At 55.7% G+C, this 17,888-nt stretch overlaps 1 protein-coding gene across 1 annotated transcript; it reads right to left on the bottom strand.

Annotated features, from left to right (window-relative positions):
• Window positions 1–519: 519 nt before the first annotated feature.
• On the bottom strand, window positions 520–15,010 carry PALD1 (phosphatase domain containing, paladin 1). Its single transcript, XM_010579932.1, has 19 exons — window positions 14,819–15,010; window positions 14,582–14,684; window positions 14,229–14,408; window positions 13,991–14,155; window positions 13,683–13,843; window positions 13,444–13,519; window positions 12,604–12,752; window positions 12,416–12,512; window positions 12,203–12,307; window positions 9,184–9,279; window positions 8,837–8,971; window positions 8,103–8,219; window positions 7,835–8,014; window positions 6,956–7,153; window positions 6,445–6,585; window positions 5,912–5,983; window positions 5,595–5,735; window positions 2,077–2,232; window positions 520–669 (listed from the first exon to the last, which is right to left on the bottom strand). Exons 1-19 carry the CDS (start codon window positions 15,001–15,003, stop codon window positions 520–522), a joined length of 2,607 nt encoding a protein of 868 aa, XP_010578234.1. The 5' UTR covers window positions 15,004–15,010.
• Window positions 15,011–17,888: the final 2,878 nt, after the last annotated feature.

Genomic DNA, 17,888 nt, shown 5'->3' with positions numbered 1-17,888 from the left:
CCTAAACCTTAAAAACACCCAGGTCTCCAGTGACCGGGATCTCTGTGAGCCCTAATCCAGGCTACAAGTGTTTATGGCTCCAGATAGATATAGATATATATGCACACACAGAGCCATAAATATATGGCTATATATTTTTATATATATTTATGTGTATGCATATATATGCACATATGATATTTGTGCGTGTATGCTGCACTGGTTTAGGGAGAAAGTGAGGATGGTCTCAAAAAATCTGGCATGATTCCGTGCATCCACCAAATTCAAGCGATGGCATCCCAGCATTTCAGAGCCGCTTTTCAAATCACACCAGCTCGCACTTAAGCACCTGCCTAAAAGGATTGATTTTTAATTTACAATATTTTTATTGCATCCAAAAGAACCCCAGAAATTCCCACGTTCTAAGGCAGTTTCGGGGCTCACCCCTCCCTCCCCACACCCCCAGATTTTGGGAAAACAGTCTTTTTCCTCTCCCCGCACCAGGAGAAAGCCACGGGGGGGTCCCCCCACACCCCGACCCTACACGAAGTCCCCACGGAAAGGGCGGGAGGTGCCCCCCTGCGCCTGCCAGCGGCCCCGCAGCGTGCACAGGGGTTTGCCCTCCAGGCTCTCCAGCTCAGGGAAACCGAGCTGGTTCAGGACCTCGTAGATGCCAGCCACCGCCGCCACCTGAAAACAGAGGGAGGAGAGAGATTTAACCCCCCCCCAACAGCATCCTCCCGGGTGAAGATGCGCAGGGAAGGTCCCCAGCATCTCCCCGCATCCAGGTACCCACCCGCCTCCCGCAGCCCCCCCAGCTTTCCTCCAGCTCTAACATTTTATAAGCTGCTTCCTCGCTGTTGGGGTCAGCCTTTGCAGGGTTTGTTGGCTTTGGCACCCTCCTGCCAAAAAGCTACAATGGTGCCTTGTTTTTGCTAAAAACGCAGGGATTATGCAGCAGGAAGGGGCGCTTTTGGGGTCAAGGGCTCCTTGTAGGCACAGGTTGGGTGTATTTCCCCCCGCCCCCAGCAAACGGGGGGGACAGGGGGCAGATGTAAATGCAAGCATTAGAGATGCATTTAAACCCACGCATCCCACATCCAGCCAACAGCATCACACATCTCCACTAAAAATGGTCCAGCCCCAGCTGCCGCCTTCTGCCAGGCAATGCAAACACCGGCATAGCCGGGATGCCACGCCGGGGTGGGCACCGGCCATCCCCCCCCCGCCTCGCTACGGCCCCTTCCAGCAAGATGGGGCAGGGGGGACGGTGAGCAGAGCTGGCAGCCACCGCTTTCATCTCCCGCCCGGCGGATCAAACGTGCCAATATGAATTAGCGGCACTGGCAAAGGCAGGCGGAGGGATGAGGTTTTTTTCCCACAAAGGCAGGCGCTGCCCACTTAGCATCGTGCACACCCGGGGAGAGAAAAACTGATCTCTGCATAATAAAAATTCAAAAAATAATAAAAAGATGGAAATATGGATGATTTGGGATCTCTCACCCACCTCCCATTTCATTTTTTCAGCTGGCTCCCAATTCTCTCAGATGCCCAGCACCATCCCCATCCTCCCAGGCCCTCCATCCCCTGCGCTGCCCACCCCGGCCAAGCAAGGCAAAGCAGGTCTGCTTTTAATTATTCTTTCCTTTCACTCCCCTGATCCACTTGGCCGGGATATTGTATTTTTAATACGCTGCAAAGAGACCAGAGGTGGGTTTGGGTGCAAGGAGAGCCAGCCAAGCTAACCAAGCCAAGTAGCGGTACCCGGGGAGGGGTTGGCTGGTGGCCTCCCAAGCCCAGATGCTGCAATCACAGCCAGCAGATCAAAATAAAACCCTGGGAAACTCAAAAGAGGAAAAAAAGGCAGGTTTGGGGTGGGAGGAGCACCCCATCCACGTGGTGGGATGTCACCCATCTCCAGTGACCCACCTGGCTTTCCAAGGAGAGCCACCAGCCCGGTGATACGGGAGCTCACCCAGAGCGAAGGGACCATATACGATGCCCCCAACAACCATGCAGAAATCATATATAAAATAAAGACGGGGGTCTGCTTCCCAGCGCCGTCTATATACAAGGTGGAGGCAGGGAGAGCCTCACCTCACGCATCCAGAGGCTGAAGGGCCGCTGCCAGGAGTCCTTCTTCTCCAGATGCAGGTAGGCGTTGAAGAGGATCAGGTAGATGTAGCGCTCCAGGTACTGCAGGCTCCTCAGCTGCAGCGTCCGCGTCTCCTTCTCGTCCTTGCCCGATTTCCCCTGGAAGAAGCAAGAAACCGGCTGAGATGCCTGTGGTACCCGCTTTGGGAGAGCATCCGAGAGGCAGCTCCTGCCCCAGTCCTCATCCACGGTCCTGCTCTCCATCCCACGTGTGAAGTTTGGTGGTGAAGGACCCACGAGGACCTCTCACACTGGGGAAAAAAGCCATATATACTGCTGCACACCAGCCCTCCGACCCCGTTATCCCCCCCCACCCTGAGGAGCCCAGCCCAGCCTGCAGCTCCCACCTCGCCTCCAGCCGAGGAGGGAGGACCACTCTGAGGATAAAAATAAGCGCATCCTTCCAGCCCGCTCCCGCTGTGGCTTGGCAGTCCAGGCCCCCATTACCTTGTGGTTTCCAGCATATAAAAACTTCCCCTTCACTGTGCAGACCTCAAAAAATAGATGAGGCATTGCTAAATGTATGGGGTGTGTGCCCAGGAGCCAGGAATAGATGCCCAGGTGCAAACCATACCCGAAACCATGAGCTCCTGGACTGCAAAGCATTTCCCCAGGGGAAAACATGTCCCGTTCCAGCATCCCCCAGTTGGCTTCAGCCTCTGCTGCTGGAGGAGAGGAGGCCACGGCAGCCCCCCAGTGCCCCACTCCAAGGCTGGTGGCCATCACACCTCCCATTATTGTATTATTATATATATTATTATATTATTATTATAGCTGTTATTTTAAGAGCAGATGAGCCCTGCAGTGATGCCCCTTCCAGGAATTAATAAATAATAAATAAGGGTTAAACAGCCAGCCGGCCTAAGAGCCCTAATCCCACAGGCAATCCCGCTGCATATCCCACAGACCACCCCAAAGAGCAGCAATTCCTCGCTCCAGTGTCAGCACCAACCCACCCTCGGGGACGAGCCAGCTCCACTTTCTCTAGGTCCTTCCCTGGACTTTCGTTGCCACGGCACACAAACAATTCCCACGCCTGGGCTTTGAAAATCACGGTTTGTTCAACCCACTTGCACCCCTATTCGTGGCAGCACCAGGCAAGGGGTTCTGCCCTTGGATAAGGTGTCTCCTCCGCACGTGTGTGCCAGTATTTGCAGAGAGCAGATCCTATTATTTATCATGTTATTTATCCTTTTTATTCCGTTATCCTATTATTTATCATTTTATTGTATTCTCCTATTTAATTTTATTCTATTATCCTATTATGTATCATTTTTTATCCTATAATTTCTCTATTATCCTATTATTTAGCATTTTCTTACATCCTCCTATTTCTTCCTCCCAGTTAGGGGTGGGAAGGGGTAGGAAAAAACCAAAGCAATTACCAGAGCACCTTTTCCTTCCCTCCTGCTTCTCCTATAACCCTGCAAAGCATCTCCCAGCAGGCACCCCAGACTACAAAGCAGCGTCAGCCCCGGGTGCACAGCATTCATCCCATGACACTGCTGGTTCACCCAAACGCCACATTTCTCTCAACACTAACCACGGCTTAATTAAAAGTCCATTAGGGCAACGCCTAGAATATACAATTCCTGTAACTCCTCTTCTTCAAGCTGCCCATCACTGGGGAAAAAATAAAAATAATTAAAAATTAAAGCATTTGCATGTGCCTCCCTCCCGGCCCAGCCAAATCCAACGGGATGGATGGAGCAGCCAAGAGGGAAACGCAAAATGCAGGCAGTGACAAAAAGGCTTTTCCTAGGGCAGAGGGTGCAGGGGGAGCGGATGACTCCCTCCTTATCTCGCTTTCCCACCAGGACAAGTTGGATACGGCTGGCCCGGAAACAGGATACGGCCCAGGAACACCGACGGGCTGGTCCTGACCGCCAAGCACCGGGAAGAGGGGCAAGGAGGCCACGGGAATTGTCTTACAAAAAAAAAAAAACAAACCACACCGGGAGCAGGCGGGTGAGACTGCTCTGCCAGGATTCTTCCTCCTGGGAGCCCCCAAAGGCTCAGTCTAGAGGCAGGAGTCAGCAGCAAGGCAGGGGATCATTCGGGGTCACCGGAGAGCATAATTAAATCCATAAGCAGGCAGCCGCTCGTTTAGCACGGGAGGTTTTTTGCTCTTGCAGCAGCAAAGCACACAATAAAATAGGTGAGACTTCCCGCCGGCCACGTGGCTGCCTCCCCGTAATACATAAAGGGGGGGAAAAATAAAATAAAATAACTTATCCCCAATAATTTCACAGTAGCTATTGCTGCAAACAGCCAAGTCCCCAGTGGTTCAGCCCACAGAGCTCAGGTTTTCCCTCCCAGCCCTGAAAAAACGCAGAGGACCCCACAAACCATGAGGCAAACGCTCAGGGAGCTGCGGATGTTACCAGGTGAGTAAATGCTTCAGTTTTTCTTCCCCCGGTCAATCATCTGTGGCCATTAATTGAAAATACGAGTCAATGGCAACCGTCACTGGTGGGGACGTGCATCAATCCAGCCCAGGCAGGGACATTGCCGAGCCCCAAGCTCAGCCCTTCCAAGACCCCGTGAAACAGTTGCATAGCTTAAAAAAAACCCCTCAAATCTAATAAAAATTATCCTTTCTCCCCTTCATCAGCTCCACGGAAGCTCCCACGTAAAACCGGGCCGTGGCCCCCAGGCTCGGCCAGCTGCGGGATGCCTCCTGCATGGGTACGGATGGGTCCCCTTCCAAGGATGGGTCCCCTCCTGTGCTTGAAGGAGCCGGAGGAGCCTTCGGGGCTGGGAGCGGAGCGGGACGGATCGGCCCTGCCCTCTGCCGGCTGCGCGCCACTGGATGGGAGGGATGCTGGCTGGGATGCAGGCTGGGATGCAGGATGGTGCCAGATGGGCGGGATGCTGGGTGGGATGCGGGATGCTGGGTGGGATGCAGGATGGCACCAGATGGACAGGATGCTAGGTGGGATGCGGGATGGGATACAGGATGATGCCAGATGGGCAGGGTGCTGGCTGGGATGCGGGATAGCACCAGACGGGTGGCATGCTAGGCAGGATATGGGATGCTGGGCAGGATGCCGGATGCCACTGGAGAGGGAGGATGCTGGGTGGGATGCAGGATGGGATGCAGGCTGGTGCCAGATGGGCGGGATGCTGCGTGGGATGCAGGATGGCACCAGACAGGCAAAATGCTGGTTGGGATCCGGGATGGTGCGGGGATGCAGGACTGCACCAGACAGGCAGGATGCTGGCCAGGATGCAGGACAGCACCAGACAGGTCGGATGCGGGACAGCACGGGATGCAAGATGGCCCTGGGTGACCACGACCAAAAGAGCCCTGGCACCTCTCTGGTGACATGCCAGAAAGCTTCAGCCCACGAGAGCATCCAGCTTCAGCAGGGCTGGTCCCGGAGCCTGGCTGCACCCCCTGGGATCGGGTGCAATGGACCTGGGCAGCGCTGTGCCAATGGGGAAGAGGGCACGCTCACCTGCCGGTAGGTGCAGATGATGATTTCTCGGAGGTGGTAGTGCATGGGCGTCATGGTCTCACTGACAGTGTCCAGGGCCATGTCCACCTCCTTCTTCATCCGGTGACCGTCGGGCAGGAGCTGGACCACCTTCATCACCACCTGGAGCATGGGCAGAAGCAGCAGGGGCTTCACCAGGTGCCTCCTCACCTTGACCCCACTGCTCTGTCCCGGCCCGGGAGGGGACCCGACCCCTCCAAACAAGCAGCTGTGGCTAAGGTAGCAAAGAGTCGGCTCAGAGGAGGACTCCTAAAACACAGTCAGGCCCAAGGACTCACCTCGAACTCTCCTTTGGTGTACTTGGCATCAGGCACGCTCACAATTTCCTCCTCGCTCATCTCAGGGATGCCCTGGGGTGGTCAGAGAGGGCCATGCCATTAGGGGCTGCGCAGCCCCGTCCCCACTGCCCAACAGCTGAGCAGAAATGCAGACCCAGCACCCAACCCACCAGGATCCCAGGCATCCTCCACCTCCCCTCTGCCTGGGCAGAGAAGACCAAAATTTTACCCCCACCATTCGCTCTGCAAGGAGGGAACCACATCTCTCCTGCCCTTAACCCTTCGTCCTGGGGTGGGAGCTCTCAGGAACGGGATAAAAGCTCACCAGGGATGCACCCACACTTCTGCTGGAGCTCACTGGGGGCTAGGCACAGCAAGATGCCAATGTACAGGCATCCTCCCCCACCGTGGCCCTCCCCACGCTCCTTTTAGCTCTCCCGTTGTGCAACGGCTGCTGCGCGCTGTACCGAGCTCCCCCAGCAGCCCCCACTCCGGCCCGACCCCCAGGGAGAGCTGCCATCCCCAGTACCCACGTTGAAGTGCCAGAGGGTGAGGACAGCGATGACCATGGCCGTGGTGGTCCTGCCCCGGCCGCTGGAGCAGTTGAACACAAAGGCTGTCCGTGAGTCCTCGGCCAGGGCACTCTTCATCGCCTCCAGCAGCCGGTCAAAATCCTGCCGGGGGCAAAGCCGGTGGGTTTTTATGGGTGCAGCCCACCATGGGTCAGCACAGGCTGCCCACCTCCCTTCCCCACCATGGGATCCCCCTTGTCCTATAGCCTCCAGGCTGAAATCCCTGGCTCCTTGCTGCCGGATCCAGCCCGGCAGCCTCCCCTCCATCCCTGACCGGCTGAAGTCACCCAGGGTCTCAGTGCAGCATCTCCTGGGGGACCCTCCCTGCCCCAGCAAGCATCCCTCACCGAGCCTGGGCACACCACCGTAGTCCCAGGGCTGGGTGGCACCGAGCACCCAAGTGACATTCACCCCGCAGCAGCAGGGATGGCTTGGGAAAGGAGGCAGCAGCACCATCCCGTCCGTGGGGTACCTGCTCCTTGGGAGCACAGAAGTCGGGGATGGGGATACGGCGGTAGGTCAACCCCTGGCAGGCGTTCTTCTGCTGGCTGAAGATCTCCTGTGTGGTCAGGCAGCTCTTGAACATCTTCATCTGCTTCTCCGCCTCCAGGTACACCTCTAGCCACTTCTGGCACTTCAGCAGGTCACCCTTCAGGGTAGCCTCTAGTTTCTGTAGAGGATGGAGAAACCCTCACCGTAAGACCCACTCCTCTTAATTATTTTCAGGATTTTAATCAGGTTTTTCAGATGCGGGCTGACGTCCCTCTCAAACACCCCGCAGTCAGCTCAAAACCACACACCAGGTCCTGACCACCACTTCTGCCCAGGACCACGGTCCCCACCGTGCTCTATGGGAGCCTCAGGAGCATCATCTCCCACCACCCCAGGCAGCTTCTCTGCACAGCCGTGCTGGCAGCCAAGCTCCTCCACTGCCTATCCCCTCTGGAAACCCAGCTGGGAACATCTGCTCTCCTTTCCCCGGGTGCCTTTTACCCTTGCTTTCAAGCCACACTATAAATTCTGCAGGGGAGGATCTCTGCTTTGCTCTGCCTTTGCAAACTCTAACATAGTGACAGGGAAGTCAGGAGGACTCCTTTATTTTTACAGTATGATAAAGAGCAGGTCGACCACCTGGTTTTGCATCAACTGGGCTGTCCCCAGCCTCCAGCAGACACGAAGGGCACGAGCCAAGCACGGCACCCAATACCACTGCTGCCCCTCATTGCCAAAAGAGAAAAAAAAAAAAAAACAACAAAAGAAAAAACCCAAAACAAACAGCTCCGGAGGGTGAGGGACTATCAAAACCTGCGGACATCACCTATGAAGGCTCCTGCGAGGGGCATGAGCTCACCTCCAGCTGCTGGGGCGAGGCGGCGGACACGGGGATCAGCTCCTCCAGGTGCCCGGGCTCCCGCAGCGTATAGATCTGTTCGTTCCCCTCCAGGACCACTTCTTCCCGGAGGTTGATCCAGACGATGTGGGCATGCTTCCTCTTGGCATCCGTCAGGTACCGCAGGACGCTCCCCAGGGTCTAGGGGAAGGGGTGGGCAAGGGTGATGGGAGGGCTGGGAGCCCGTTGCGGGCGACCCTGCCCACCGCGGCTGTGCGTGCCCCCTCACCTTGGAGCTGGGCTGTGCCGTCCCGTAGACGGGCATTTTGGGCACTCGTCGGAAGTTGGCCACGCTCATCTCCTTGGCGGTGCTCAGCACGTCCGGGCAGAAGCGCTCATCCGCCACCTGCAGCGGAGCAAAGCCCGGGCAAGGGGTGCACCCCCCCGGCCATTGCAGCCGCCCCCTCCCACCCACGGGTTTGCAGAGGGGGTTCCCAGCACACCACAACCTCTCACCCGTGGTCCCCGCTCAGGAGAAGTCCCCAAACCCTTGCGACACCAGCCAGCCGGGGCTCGAAGCCGCGCGGCTGCATTTCAAAGGTGGGAGACGCTCTTCTTGCAGCAAGACCGCGCCAAAGCAACAGCTCTGGCCTCCCTTCACCCCACCGCAGCCGAGGACCACCAAGAAATAGGAAGCTGCAGCTAGGCTAGCAGCTTAGGCTCACGTCACGGGGTGCTCCAGCATCCCGGTACCCTGGGTCTGCGGGGCCGGACACATCCGTGCGTACAGGGGGTCTCTGGCCACATGCCCATCCTTGCCGAGGATGCCAGCAGGACACGGACCCGAGACCCCAGCACAGACCTGGAGACCCCAAGACTCAGCATCTGCCCTACAAAAGGGAAACCCCTTGCTTCTCCCACCCCACCAAAGCTCTTTGAGGGTGAGCATCCCGGGAAGGTGCCGTTTCCAGGGGACGACGAGGAGCCACCAGCTGAATCCCTACATCCAGGACGGGTACTCACCAGCACTCGCGTCCCCTTGGTGACGAGGTCCCCGGTGACGGTGAGCTCCGACGCGTTCATCTCCGCCTGCAGCCGGTAGAGCTCGGGGTGCCGGCACATCCACCTGCTGAAGCTGAGGGCAAAGCCCAGGGGGTACTGCCGGCGGGGGGCCGGGGAGGAGGGGGGGGACGCGCCATCAGCCTGGGCTTGCACCCCCGACCCCACCAAAAAAAACTTGCATTTGCTTGGGAAACTCCAAGGTGGAGACCCCTTCCCTCCCACTACACAGGGAAGACAAAAAAAAAAAAAAAGCAAAAGAGGGGGTTTTGGGTTGCTGGGTTGTTTGGCTTTTTTTTTTTTTTTTTTACCTGCTCATGAAGGTAGTAGTTGAAAGCAATCAAGTAGAAATAGCGTTCAAGGCTCTGCAAAGTCCTCTGGAGGAAATATTCTTTGGTGCTGCTCCCCTAAAAGCAAAGGCAGGTGGGATTCGTGATGCCCAACACTGACCCGTCCTGCAACCCGGAGCAGACTGGGAAGCTGGGGGGGAAAAATAGCTCTACACATGCTTGTTTGCGGCTGGCTTAGAAGAGAGACAAGCAAGTAGCAAACAGGCCTGAGGCATTTTTTTTATGGAGCAGTTTTTCTGGGGGGAAAGGGGCAGAAATGCCATTTAAGCCACTCAGAATGTTTTTGGTATGTTCATGCTAACTTCACCAAGCTGTTTGTTTGGAAAGAAACCACTTCCAAATGAGAACATGGCAGAGAACCTACAAAATCTAACTTTGAATATAGTTTTTTGATGGTTTTTTGTTGTTTGGGTTTTTTTTTTTTAAATGAAACATTTCTAGTTTTCCATATTAAATGATGCTTAAAGACATAAATTTGCATTTCAGGTCAAACAAAACCTTCCCTTTAGCCCAAGGACACACCGGGAGCGGTTCCAACTGGTCCCAAGGGGCGTTGCTGTCCTGGGGGGGGGGATACACTGTCCAGATGCTAATGGGAGACTCCAATACAAGGGGAGGGTGTTGATTAACACCTCCCAACCCCATGCTCCGGGTAATGTGAGGAATGGTCAGGGAACTCTCGGGGACCTCCCTGTCTGCCTTCAGAGCCCAGCGGGACACCCTAGACCCGCTCCGGGGTCAGCATCTGAGGGGGGTGGCAGACCCCAAAATGATGGGTGATGCTAGATGAACTTAAATAAGAGCAAGACGAGCTTATTTAATAAGACGTAAGCCACACACCCTGTAATATCCTCCATTTCCAAGCGCCTGCTCTTTCCCTTCATCCCCAGAAGCATCACAATGCCTATGTGGATGGCTTCAAGCGTGCTCTCCTCCTCCTCTTCTTCATCATTACCCAAACCAGGCACACGTCCCAGCACAGCTCTCTCCTCCCAGCAGCACAAGCTCAAACCCTCAGGATCTTCCATAATTTGGAAACCACCCCCACGCTGCTTCGGGACAGCGTTTGTACAGCTGAGCATCCCATCCAACAAATTAACCCGCAACGCTGGCGCCAGCGAAGAAGCACCCAGCACGGGATCCAGAAGCATCCCTGGAGAACCCGTTGGGATCCCCTCCCCAGGGTATGATGGAAAATCCTCTACGAAGGGGCTGTGTATGTACGGGGGTCAGCTTGGCGAGCGAGGTTTGTGCATCTCTGACATTACGTGGCTGAATATTTACTTACTTCTGAATATTTACTTGTTCTCCACAAGAGAAATCTGGCCCACTGTCATTTATCAAGAGGCAGGGCAGCAGGGTTTGCTCTGGAAACTCAAAACAAAGCCTGCGAGGATGCAGCCGTGCCGGGGTTTGCCGGCGGCACTGCTGACAGAGCAGCGCTTCTCCCCGAGCGCTTGGGTTCCTGAGCCCTGCGCTCTCACCCAAGGTAAATCTCTTTAATATTCCCCTTAAATAGGCTTTTGATGAAAAGGGGGATGATCCGCTGGCGTTTCAGCTGTGGAGAGCTGGGTACTGCGGGCGTCCATCTGCAGCTCAGCATCCCACGCTGGGATGCACCTCCCCCTGCATCACCATCGCTTGAGGACCTAAATCTCCGCTTTTGGCCCCCCAACACAGGGCAGAAACCCACAATCCAGCGTGACATCATTCCTCTGTGCCCAGAAAAGCCCTTCCTCTCCCCAAAATCAAGCTCACCCAGCAAAGCCCCCCGGTACCACCCGCAGCCCCTCCAGCCCTCCCAAGCCCAGGCTGGTTTCTCAAGGGCCGAGCATCAGCCCCTCTTCCCTCCTCATCCTCTCTCCCCCCTCCAGCACATTTTCCTGGCCCCTCGCCATTGTTTAAACCTGCTCTCCCTCCACGCAGACTTCAAATAAACACTTCTTGTAGCTATTTTACGGCAGTCCCCCAGCTGTTTGTTTCCCCGGCGTCAAGGATGACATAGACCAGTTTGCCCCAGTGTAGAAAAGTCAGAGAAAGGCTTCAAGGCAGTGGGAAAATCCCCTGCCCCGTGCCCAAGCTTCCCCCACCATACAAGAGAGTATTCGCCATCACACGAGCAGCACCAAACATACCCAAATCTGCCCTAAAAGGGGAGGGGGGGAGCCTAAAATTTGGTGTTTGCCACTAAACACTGAAAAAGTGACAGTAAATGCTTTCTCTTCCCATGGCTTAATCATTTTCATGGTGCCTTTCTGCTCCAGCCTATTTGCTTTGGCCACACAGCACCTGTTTTTAGATTGCCCTTCACAACCAGCCCCAGCACTTCCACTCCACGTTCAGCATTTAAATGGGAAAATTAAATCTCCAAAGAGGCTGGGATCGGGGCAGCACTTCCATCTGAGCATCCTTTCTCCCTGCCTCCCTCCCTCCATCGCCTGGTGCGGAGCCCCCTGGTCAGACAGGGGAGACCATGGCTTTCCAGTGTGGAAAACCACCCTGATGGCTTTTCAAAACAAAAGGGAAAAAAAAATTTTTAAAAAATCTACAGATAGAAAAGCTTGACCTTGAGTAACTATATTTGCAGGAAAACCTCCAAGCAACAATCCCTCCCACCTCCCGAGGACTTTTACCACCCAGGCTGGTATGGATTTTCCAATTTTAGAGCTGACAAAACCAGGGCACAGGACATTATTTGGCCCCGAGGTCATCTACCAGAAGCAGCAGTGAAGCCCAAAACAGCCAGCTTCCCCCCAAATCCCAGCCTGCTCAATGTTATGGCTCTTCGACAATTGTTAAAAAAAAAAAGAAAAGAGAAAAGCTCCACAACCTTTCAGGTTTCACATTCCTGGGAAATTTCCAGCTCACAGGAAGCTTCAGATTTCCAGAATTTACATTCTTCTCATCGCCGCGCAAAAACAGCTTGATAAATTACTCCGTGCAGGCAGCTTGCATCCAAGCAATCCTCTAATTAACGTACCTGGATCTGATAGTCCTCCCCGATCCCTTCCAGCTTCTTCTTGTACTCGTAGATGGCTTCCTTCATATCATGCATCTCCGAGCAGGAGGCGATGGCACTGTCCACCTTCCGAGGAGCAAGCGGAAAGCCGCTCAGCGAGCCCCGAATCGGGACAGGGACCAACCTCGCCCCCTCCCACCCACCCCACCGGGGGTTTCGCCGGCACCCCCTTACCTCCTCGACTATCTGCTGGCCTTTGGGGACCATCTCGACAAAGGTCTGGATGACGCGAAGCCTGTCCCTGGGAGATGTTTTAGGCGGGTGGGGGAGGCTGGGGTGGGAGAAGAAGGAGATCAAACTGGGCACGGGGGCATGGGGCATCCCCCCCCGACCCCACCGGCTCCAGGGGCTGTCCCGCTTACTCGGGCTTCTGGGCAGCTCCTCGGTGGTGGTGGAGGACAAGCGTGCCCATGGCCATGGCCAAGTTGGTCCTGCCCACGCCGGTCTGGCAGCCGAAGAGCAGCGCCGGCGGGGGTCTGCCGGGGTCGCGCAGCAGCAGGCTGGGGCTCTCCTAGGAGGGAGGGACAGAGGGATGGGGACCACAGAGGCTTCCAGGAGAGCCAGGTCTGCCACCGCAATGACCGGGGCGGAGGTGACGACGGCCCTGCCCAGGCACGGAGGGGTGGGTGGCATCTCCCCTTTGCTCAGGGGGTGGTGTGGATGGACCAGGACAGCCCAACGGGTGGTCCATCCACTGCATTCCCCTGCCCCCTGCCCTCTCCAGCTGCTGGCGGACATTGGCCTGTCCACCCCACCGGAGATGTTCCCACCACCAGTCCCCAAGCTGCTGAGATTTCATCTCCCAGGCTAAAAAAAAAAAAAAAAATCAAAAAAATAAGAAAAAAAAAAAAAAAGAAGGAAAACCCTTCCAATTAAAAGCCTTTGCACCAAATCCAGATCATTTCTCCCAAACCCATTTAGGGAAAAGCCAACTGCGCAGGGATGCTGGGAGGTGGCGAGGGATGGTCACCTCCAGCCAGCGGTAAGGACAAGCAGCTGGACAACATGGACTTCTCCAGCAGGGTCTACAGCAACGGGAATGGGATGCAACCACAGATGCAACCACAGGCACAGGCATCCTCTAACAGGCAGCATAAAGCCAAAACCAGAAGATGCTCCCCAGCGCGGCATGCTTGCTCAGGCACCGGAGCAAATCCCAACCCGATGTGGCCCCACAGACGAGGCGCTTTTCCTCGGCTCACCCTGAGGAAGCGGATGAAAGCGTCAAACTGCTCCTCCAAAGGGGCTCCCTCGGCAGGCAGGGGCAGCCGGTGGTACCTGCCGGACACGGGGACAGCCCTTGTTAGGAGGCCAGGGCCATGGCGGGGACTTTGTCCCCACCACGGTGGAGGACACGTGGCTTCAGAGGGTATCAAGAGCCCGGCTCGCAAAAGCAAAGCCGCCGACCACATGTGAGGAGGAGGAGGAGGAAGGGCAGCACCTGTAGGAAGGCAGGAGGAAGACGGGTCTGCGATAGACCTCCTCCGTCACCTGGATGTCCTCCTCGCACTGCACCCGCACGGCGTGGGGCTCGTCCCGCAAGCGCTCGATGTCATTGTAGACGTAGTAGACGCTCTCGCTCAGCTGCGCGAAGTCGTGGATCTAGCGGAGATGAGGGCCCCTCATCAAAACCCGTGGGGTGCCTACCACCTCCAACAACCCCCCCGCTCATCTTTGAGCCGGTGGGGGGGCGGGTATGCACACACCCCATTATGGCTGGGGTGATGACCCCCTCCCGTCCCACCTCACCTCTTTGCGGACGGCCAGCTCCAGGCTTTCCGCCCGCAGCCCCCGCTGCAGGCGCTGGAGGTTCTCGTGAAGGTTCTCCTTGCCCCGGGGGGTGTAGGACACGAAGTCCCCCTCCAACCGCAGGAAGACCACGGGTTCCTCACGGACACAGAAGAAGACGCACTCCTGCGAAGAGTTGGAGAGGCTGCCCAAAAGTTCTCCTGCCCTCTTCCAACCCCATTTCCACCCTCCCACCAACCTTGTGGCCCTCTCTCTGCAACTTCTGCAGCACGAGCTTGAAGCCATTGAGGCTGGGCTGCCCCATGCCGAACACGGCGTAACCTCCTTTGGCTTGTCGGAAATTGGGAGCGCCGCAGCTGCCGGTAGTGTTCAAGACATCTAATTTGCCGTATACGTCCCTGACCATAAAATATTTCCCCTGCAAAATAAGATGGGCAGAGAGAAGATGAGGAATAAGCGGATTGGAGCAAGCAGGCTTGAACGCAGCTGGGAAGACAAGTGGCTTTTTCTTGGTGATCTTCAATATTAGTCCCCAAAAACCCCAAACGCCAGGCTGAAATGGGTTCGGCGTGGGGTGGCGGTGATGCTCACCTGCACAAGGTAGTGTTCCAGCGTGGCCTCAGAAATACGTCCCACCGTGTAGTTGGCCTTCAGCAGGTCATCGTGGATCTGAAACTCCTCCCTACAGTTGTACCTGCAAAAGCCATGTGCGGGTGGGCGAAGGAAAAAAAATAACGGCATAGGTAAAGACTAAAAAGCAGCAATATTTAGGGAAGAGGCTGCAGAAAAAGAGAGGTGTGGAGCTGCAAGAGGCTGCCAAGGACTTACGTGATGACCACGGGCGCCACTTTGTTGGTGATGATGGACTTGGCCTTGCTGTTGTGAAGCCCCAGGGTCTGGAAGGAGTGGATGCTGAGGGAGCGCTGGTCCTCCATGCTGCTGTCGCCCGGAGCCCCGCTCTCCAGGGGGGATGCCGAAACTGCCTGCTGCGCCGCGCTGGCGGTCGTACCCATAATCCGCGGGCGGCTGCGCCGGGATGGGGAGGCAGCAGTGACCGTGGGGTGGGGGGGGAAAACAAGGACAGAGAGAGAGAGGGAGGAGGAATTTTTTTTTTTTTTCCCCAGCCACTCCCGTTTTAGGAAGGAAGAATCCCGGGTGGGTGCAGGGCAGCCCCCCCGCCACGGACAGCCGGCAAGGAGAGGCCCATTTGGGAAGAAACGCTAAGCCAGCTTTTTCCCTCCCGCTCCCGCAAAGGGCTTTCTTCCTCCCTGCCTGCCCGCCATGCGGCTCCCCCCATCAGGGAGCGTCCCGACCCGGAGCAACTGACAGTGGGGCTGAGGAAAAAGAAAAAAAAAAAAAGGCAAAACGCTGCTGGATCCACCCCCCCCTCCAAATCTGCTGAGTCAGCAGATGGCACTGCAGAAGGACACAGCGGCACAGCCCTTAGCCTCATCCTCCGCTTTCCCAGGGCCCATAAACCACTCCGGGGTCCCTCCCCAGGCGGAAAACGCTTGAACAGCGAGTAAATATTACTAAATTTAGGATTTAGGAGGTGCCCAGCGTGGCTGGAGCAGCGAGCAAGGCTGAGGGAGTTTTCTCCCCGGTCCAGGCTGTGCATGCATGTGCGTGCACACACGCGTGTCGATGCACGTGCAAGCAGAGGAGGAGCCGGGGGGGACGGGTTGTGAAGTTCCCGCACGTGATTTTGCAGCCTCAGAAGTTGCGGGAGGCAGCAAGGAGGAAAGGTGCCCCCCACGCAGCCATAAATAATCCTGCAGTGCCGAGAAACGCCCTGGATTGCACCGGAGACATCGGGAACCTCGAGGCAGCGGGATGCGGGATTTCCTCCAGCTATTAATGAGCAAATCTGAAAGCTGCCTTTAATGTAGCTCATTATTCCCATGCTGGAGGGGCACCTTCTTCCCCAGCGCAGGTGGGAGACCCCAAAAGCAGACACCCCCCTGCCCCGATCCCCAGGGAGCTCATCCCTAAACAAGGATGAAAGCAAAAGAGCCAGCCCGGGGCGGGGGGGGGCTGGCGACGGCCAGGAGCATCCTGCCACACTCGACCGGTCCAGGACAATGCGCTGACTGTCTGCACCAGCCAGGGCCGGAACCTGGTAACCAAATGAAGCGAGAGATGGCAAGGGGGTAGCCTGGAAAAAAATAAAAAAATAAAACTCTGCCCACCCCTAACGAGACGGTTCCCAATAAAATCTCCTTTGTACTTACTGATGCTGCACGGTGAATAACCCCGGCAGCATCCGAAGGGGGACGGTACCTGCTCGGTGGCGATGCACAGCGCTGGGAAACCCGGGGTGGCTTTAACTCAGCCCTACAAATGCTTTTGCAGCTGCTTCTGCTGCCTTGCAAGCAGTACAGGATCAGTCCCCGACTGCAATCCCAGGGAATACGATGCCCCCAGCAGCTGCAAATGCTTCAAGGAGGGGGAAAGCCTCCGGAAAATGTGCTATTTTGAGACGGCCGTGCCCCGGCACAGATTTTCCCCTCCTCCCCATCTTCCTTCCCTGCTCTGCAGAAAACTTGTTGCTCTACCGTGAATTTTCTGCACCAGTAGGCAGCCTGGTTTCTTTTACATGTGAGAGAAGGGGAGTAAAAAAAACCAAAAACAACAAAACAGCTCTTTCAAGCCAGTGCCATTTCTCCAAGTCCCCTTACACTTTTCTTCCACATAAACACTGTTGGGGCAAAAATAAAGCAAAATAAATATATATATAGGGAGGGTTTGAGTGTTTCAGAGCAGGCACTCGTGGCTTTGGAGAGCTCAGCCAGCAAGCAGGAGGGAGGCGTTCAGCCAGGACACTTTTTTTCCTTATTTTGTTCAGAATTGGTGCATCTTTTCAAAAGCAGCCAGCGCAGCCCAACGAGCCGTACTGATCCCTCTGGGTTTGCTCCAGCATTCCCATGCTGGGGGATGGACACTCACCCCCCAACTTGCAGGCAGATGCAGGCAGCTTCTCTATTTCCTTCATCCTTCTCCCCCCACTGCAGTCACCCACCTTCACCGTAAATCCCCCAGGGATTATTTTTTGCCTGACAAACCACATCGGCAAATAACAGACATAAAAGATGCCGGGCAGATTTGGAAATGGTTTTGCAAGCCACAAAATGAATGGAGAGAGGAAATCACATTTCAGCTTCCTTCCCCCGCCTTGGCTGGGCAGCAAAAGCAAGCATCTTCTAGAAAAGTACCGAAATTACCCAAAATGGGTGCTCTGGGCAACCGCGTGAACTGCTCTAAAAAGCCACGGGAAGAGGGAAGTGCTGGTGTTGTCTGTATGGGAGCAGCTGTTTACTGGTACTGCTGCATCCGATGGGAGCCGGAGGGAATGCAGCCTCCCAGTGCCCAACCTGCAAGCTGGGACACAAAATGGGACAGGTGGGGAAGCAAAACCCAAATCCAGGAAACTTGATAAAATGATCTTGCCTGAAAACTCTCCCAAATATCACTGGTGGCTGCGACGAGAAGAGATGCAACAAGAGCCAGCATCACGGGCCAGCCAAGGCAGGCAGGAGCCCAGGCACCAGCCCGGGGGGGACCAGCCCACCAAAGGGCTCTGGATTAGCCCAAATGTTAGGGTTTTTTCCCCAACAGTTGAACACAGTTAGCAAACACTAAGTAGGTGCTTAGGCAGGCAACTTACCCTTAAAAAAAAGTAATTTTACTATCTTACCTACAGTTAAAAGAACCCCGCTGCATCCGACATCTCAGCCTGGAATGTTAAGATCTGAATTATTCCCAAAAAATCAGCCAAGCTGGTGGGGCTTTGCTCTGTTTTCATGCCACTCTAAGAAGCTAGGAGGCTTAGATGCAATCCGCATGGACGTTATGACGGCGTTAGCCATTAGCCGGGGCGAGCCGGTTCTGAGCATCCCTT

The sequence above is a fragment of the Haliaeetus leucocephalus genome, unplaced genomic scaffold, assembly GCF_000737465.1.
Source record: "Haliaeetus leucocephalus isolate CR32 unplaced genomic scaffold, Haliaeetus_leucocephalus-4.0 Scaffold687, whole genome shotgun sequence".
Taxonomy (NCBI): Eukaryota; Metazoa; Chordata; class Aves; order Accipitriformes; family Accipitridae; genus Haliaeetus; species Haliaeetus leucocephalus.
The sequence above is the reverse complement of the archived record's forward strand: the minus strand, read 5'-3'. Positions and strand labels throughout refer to the sequence as shown.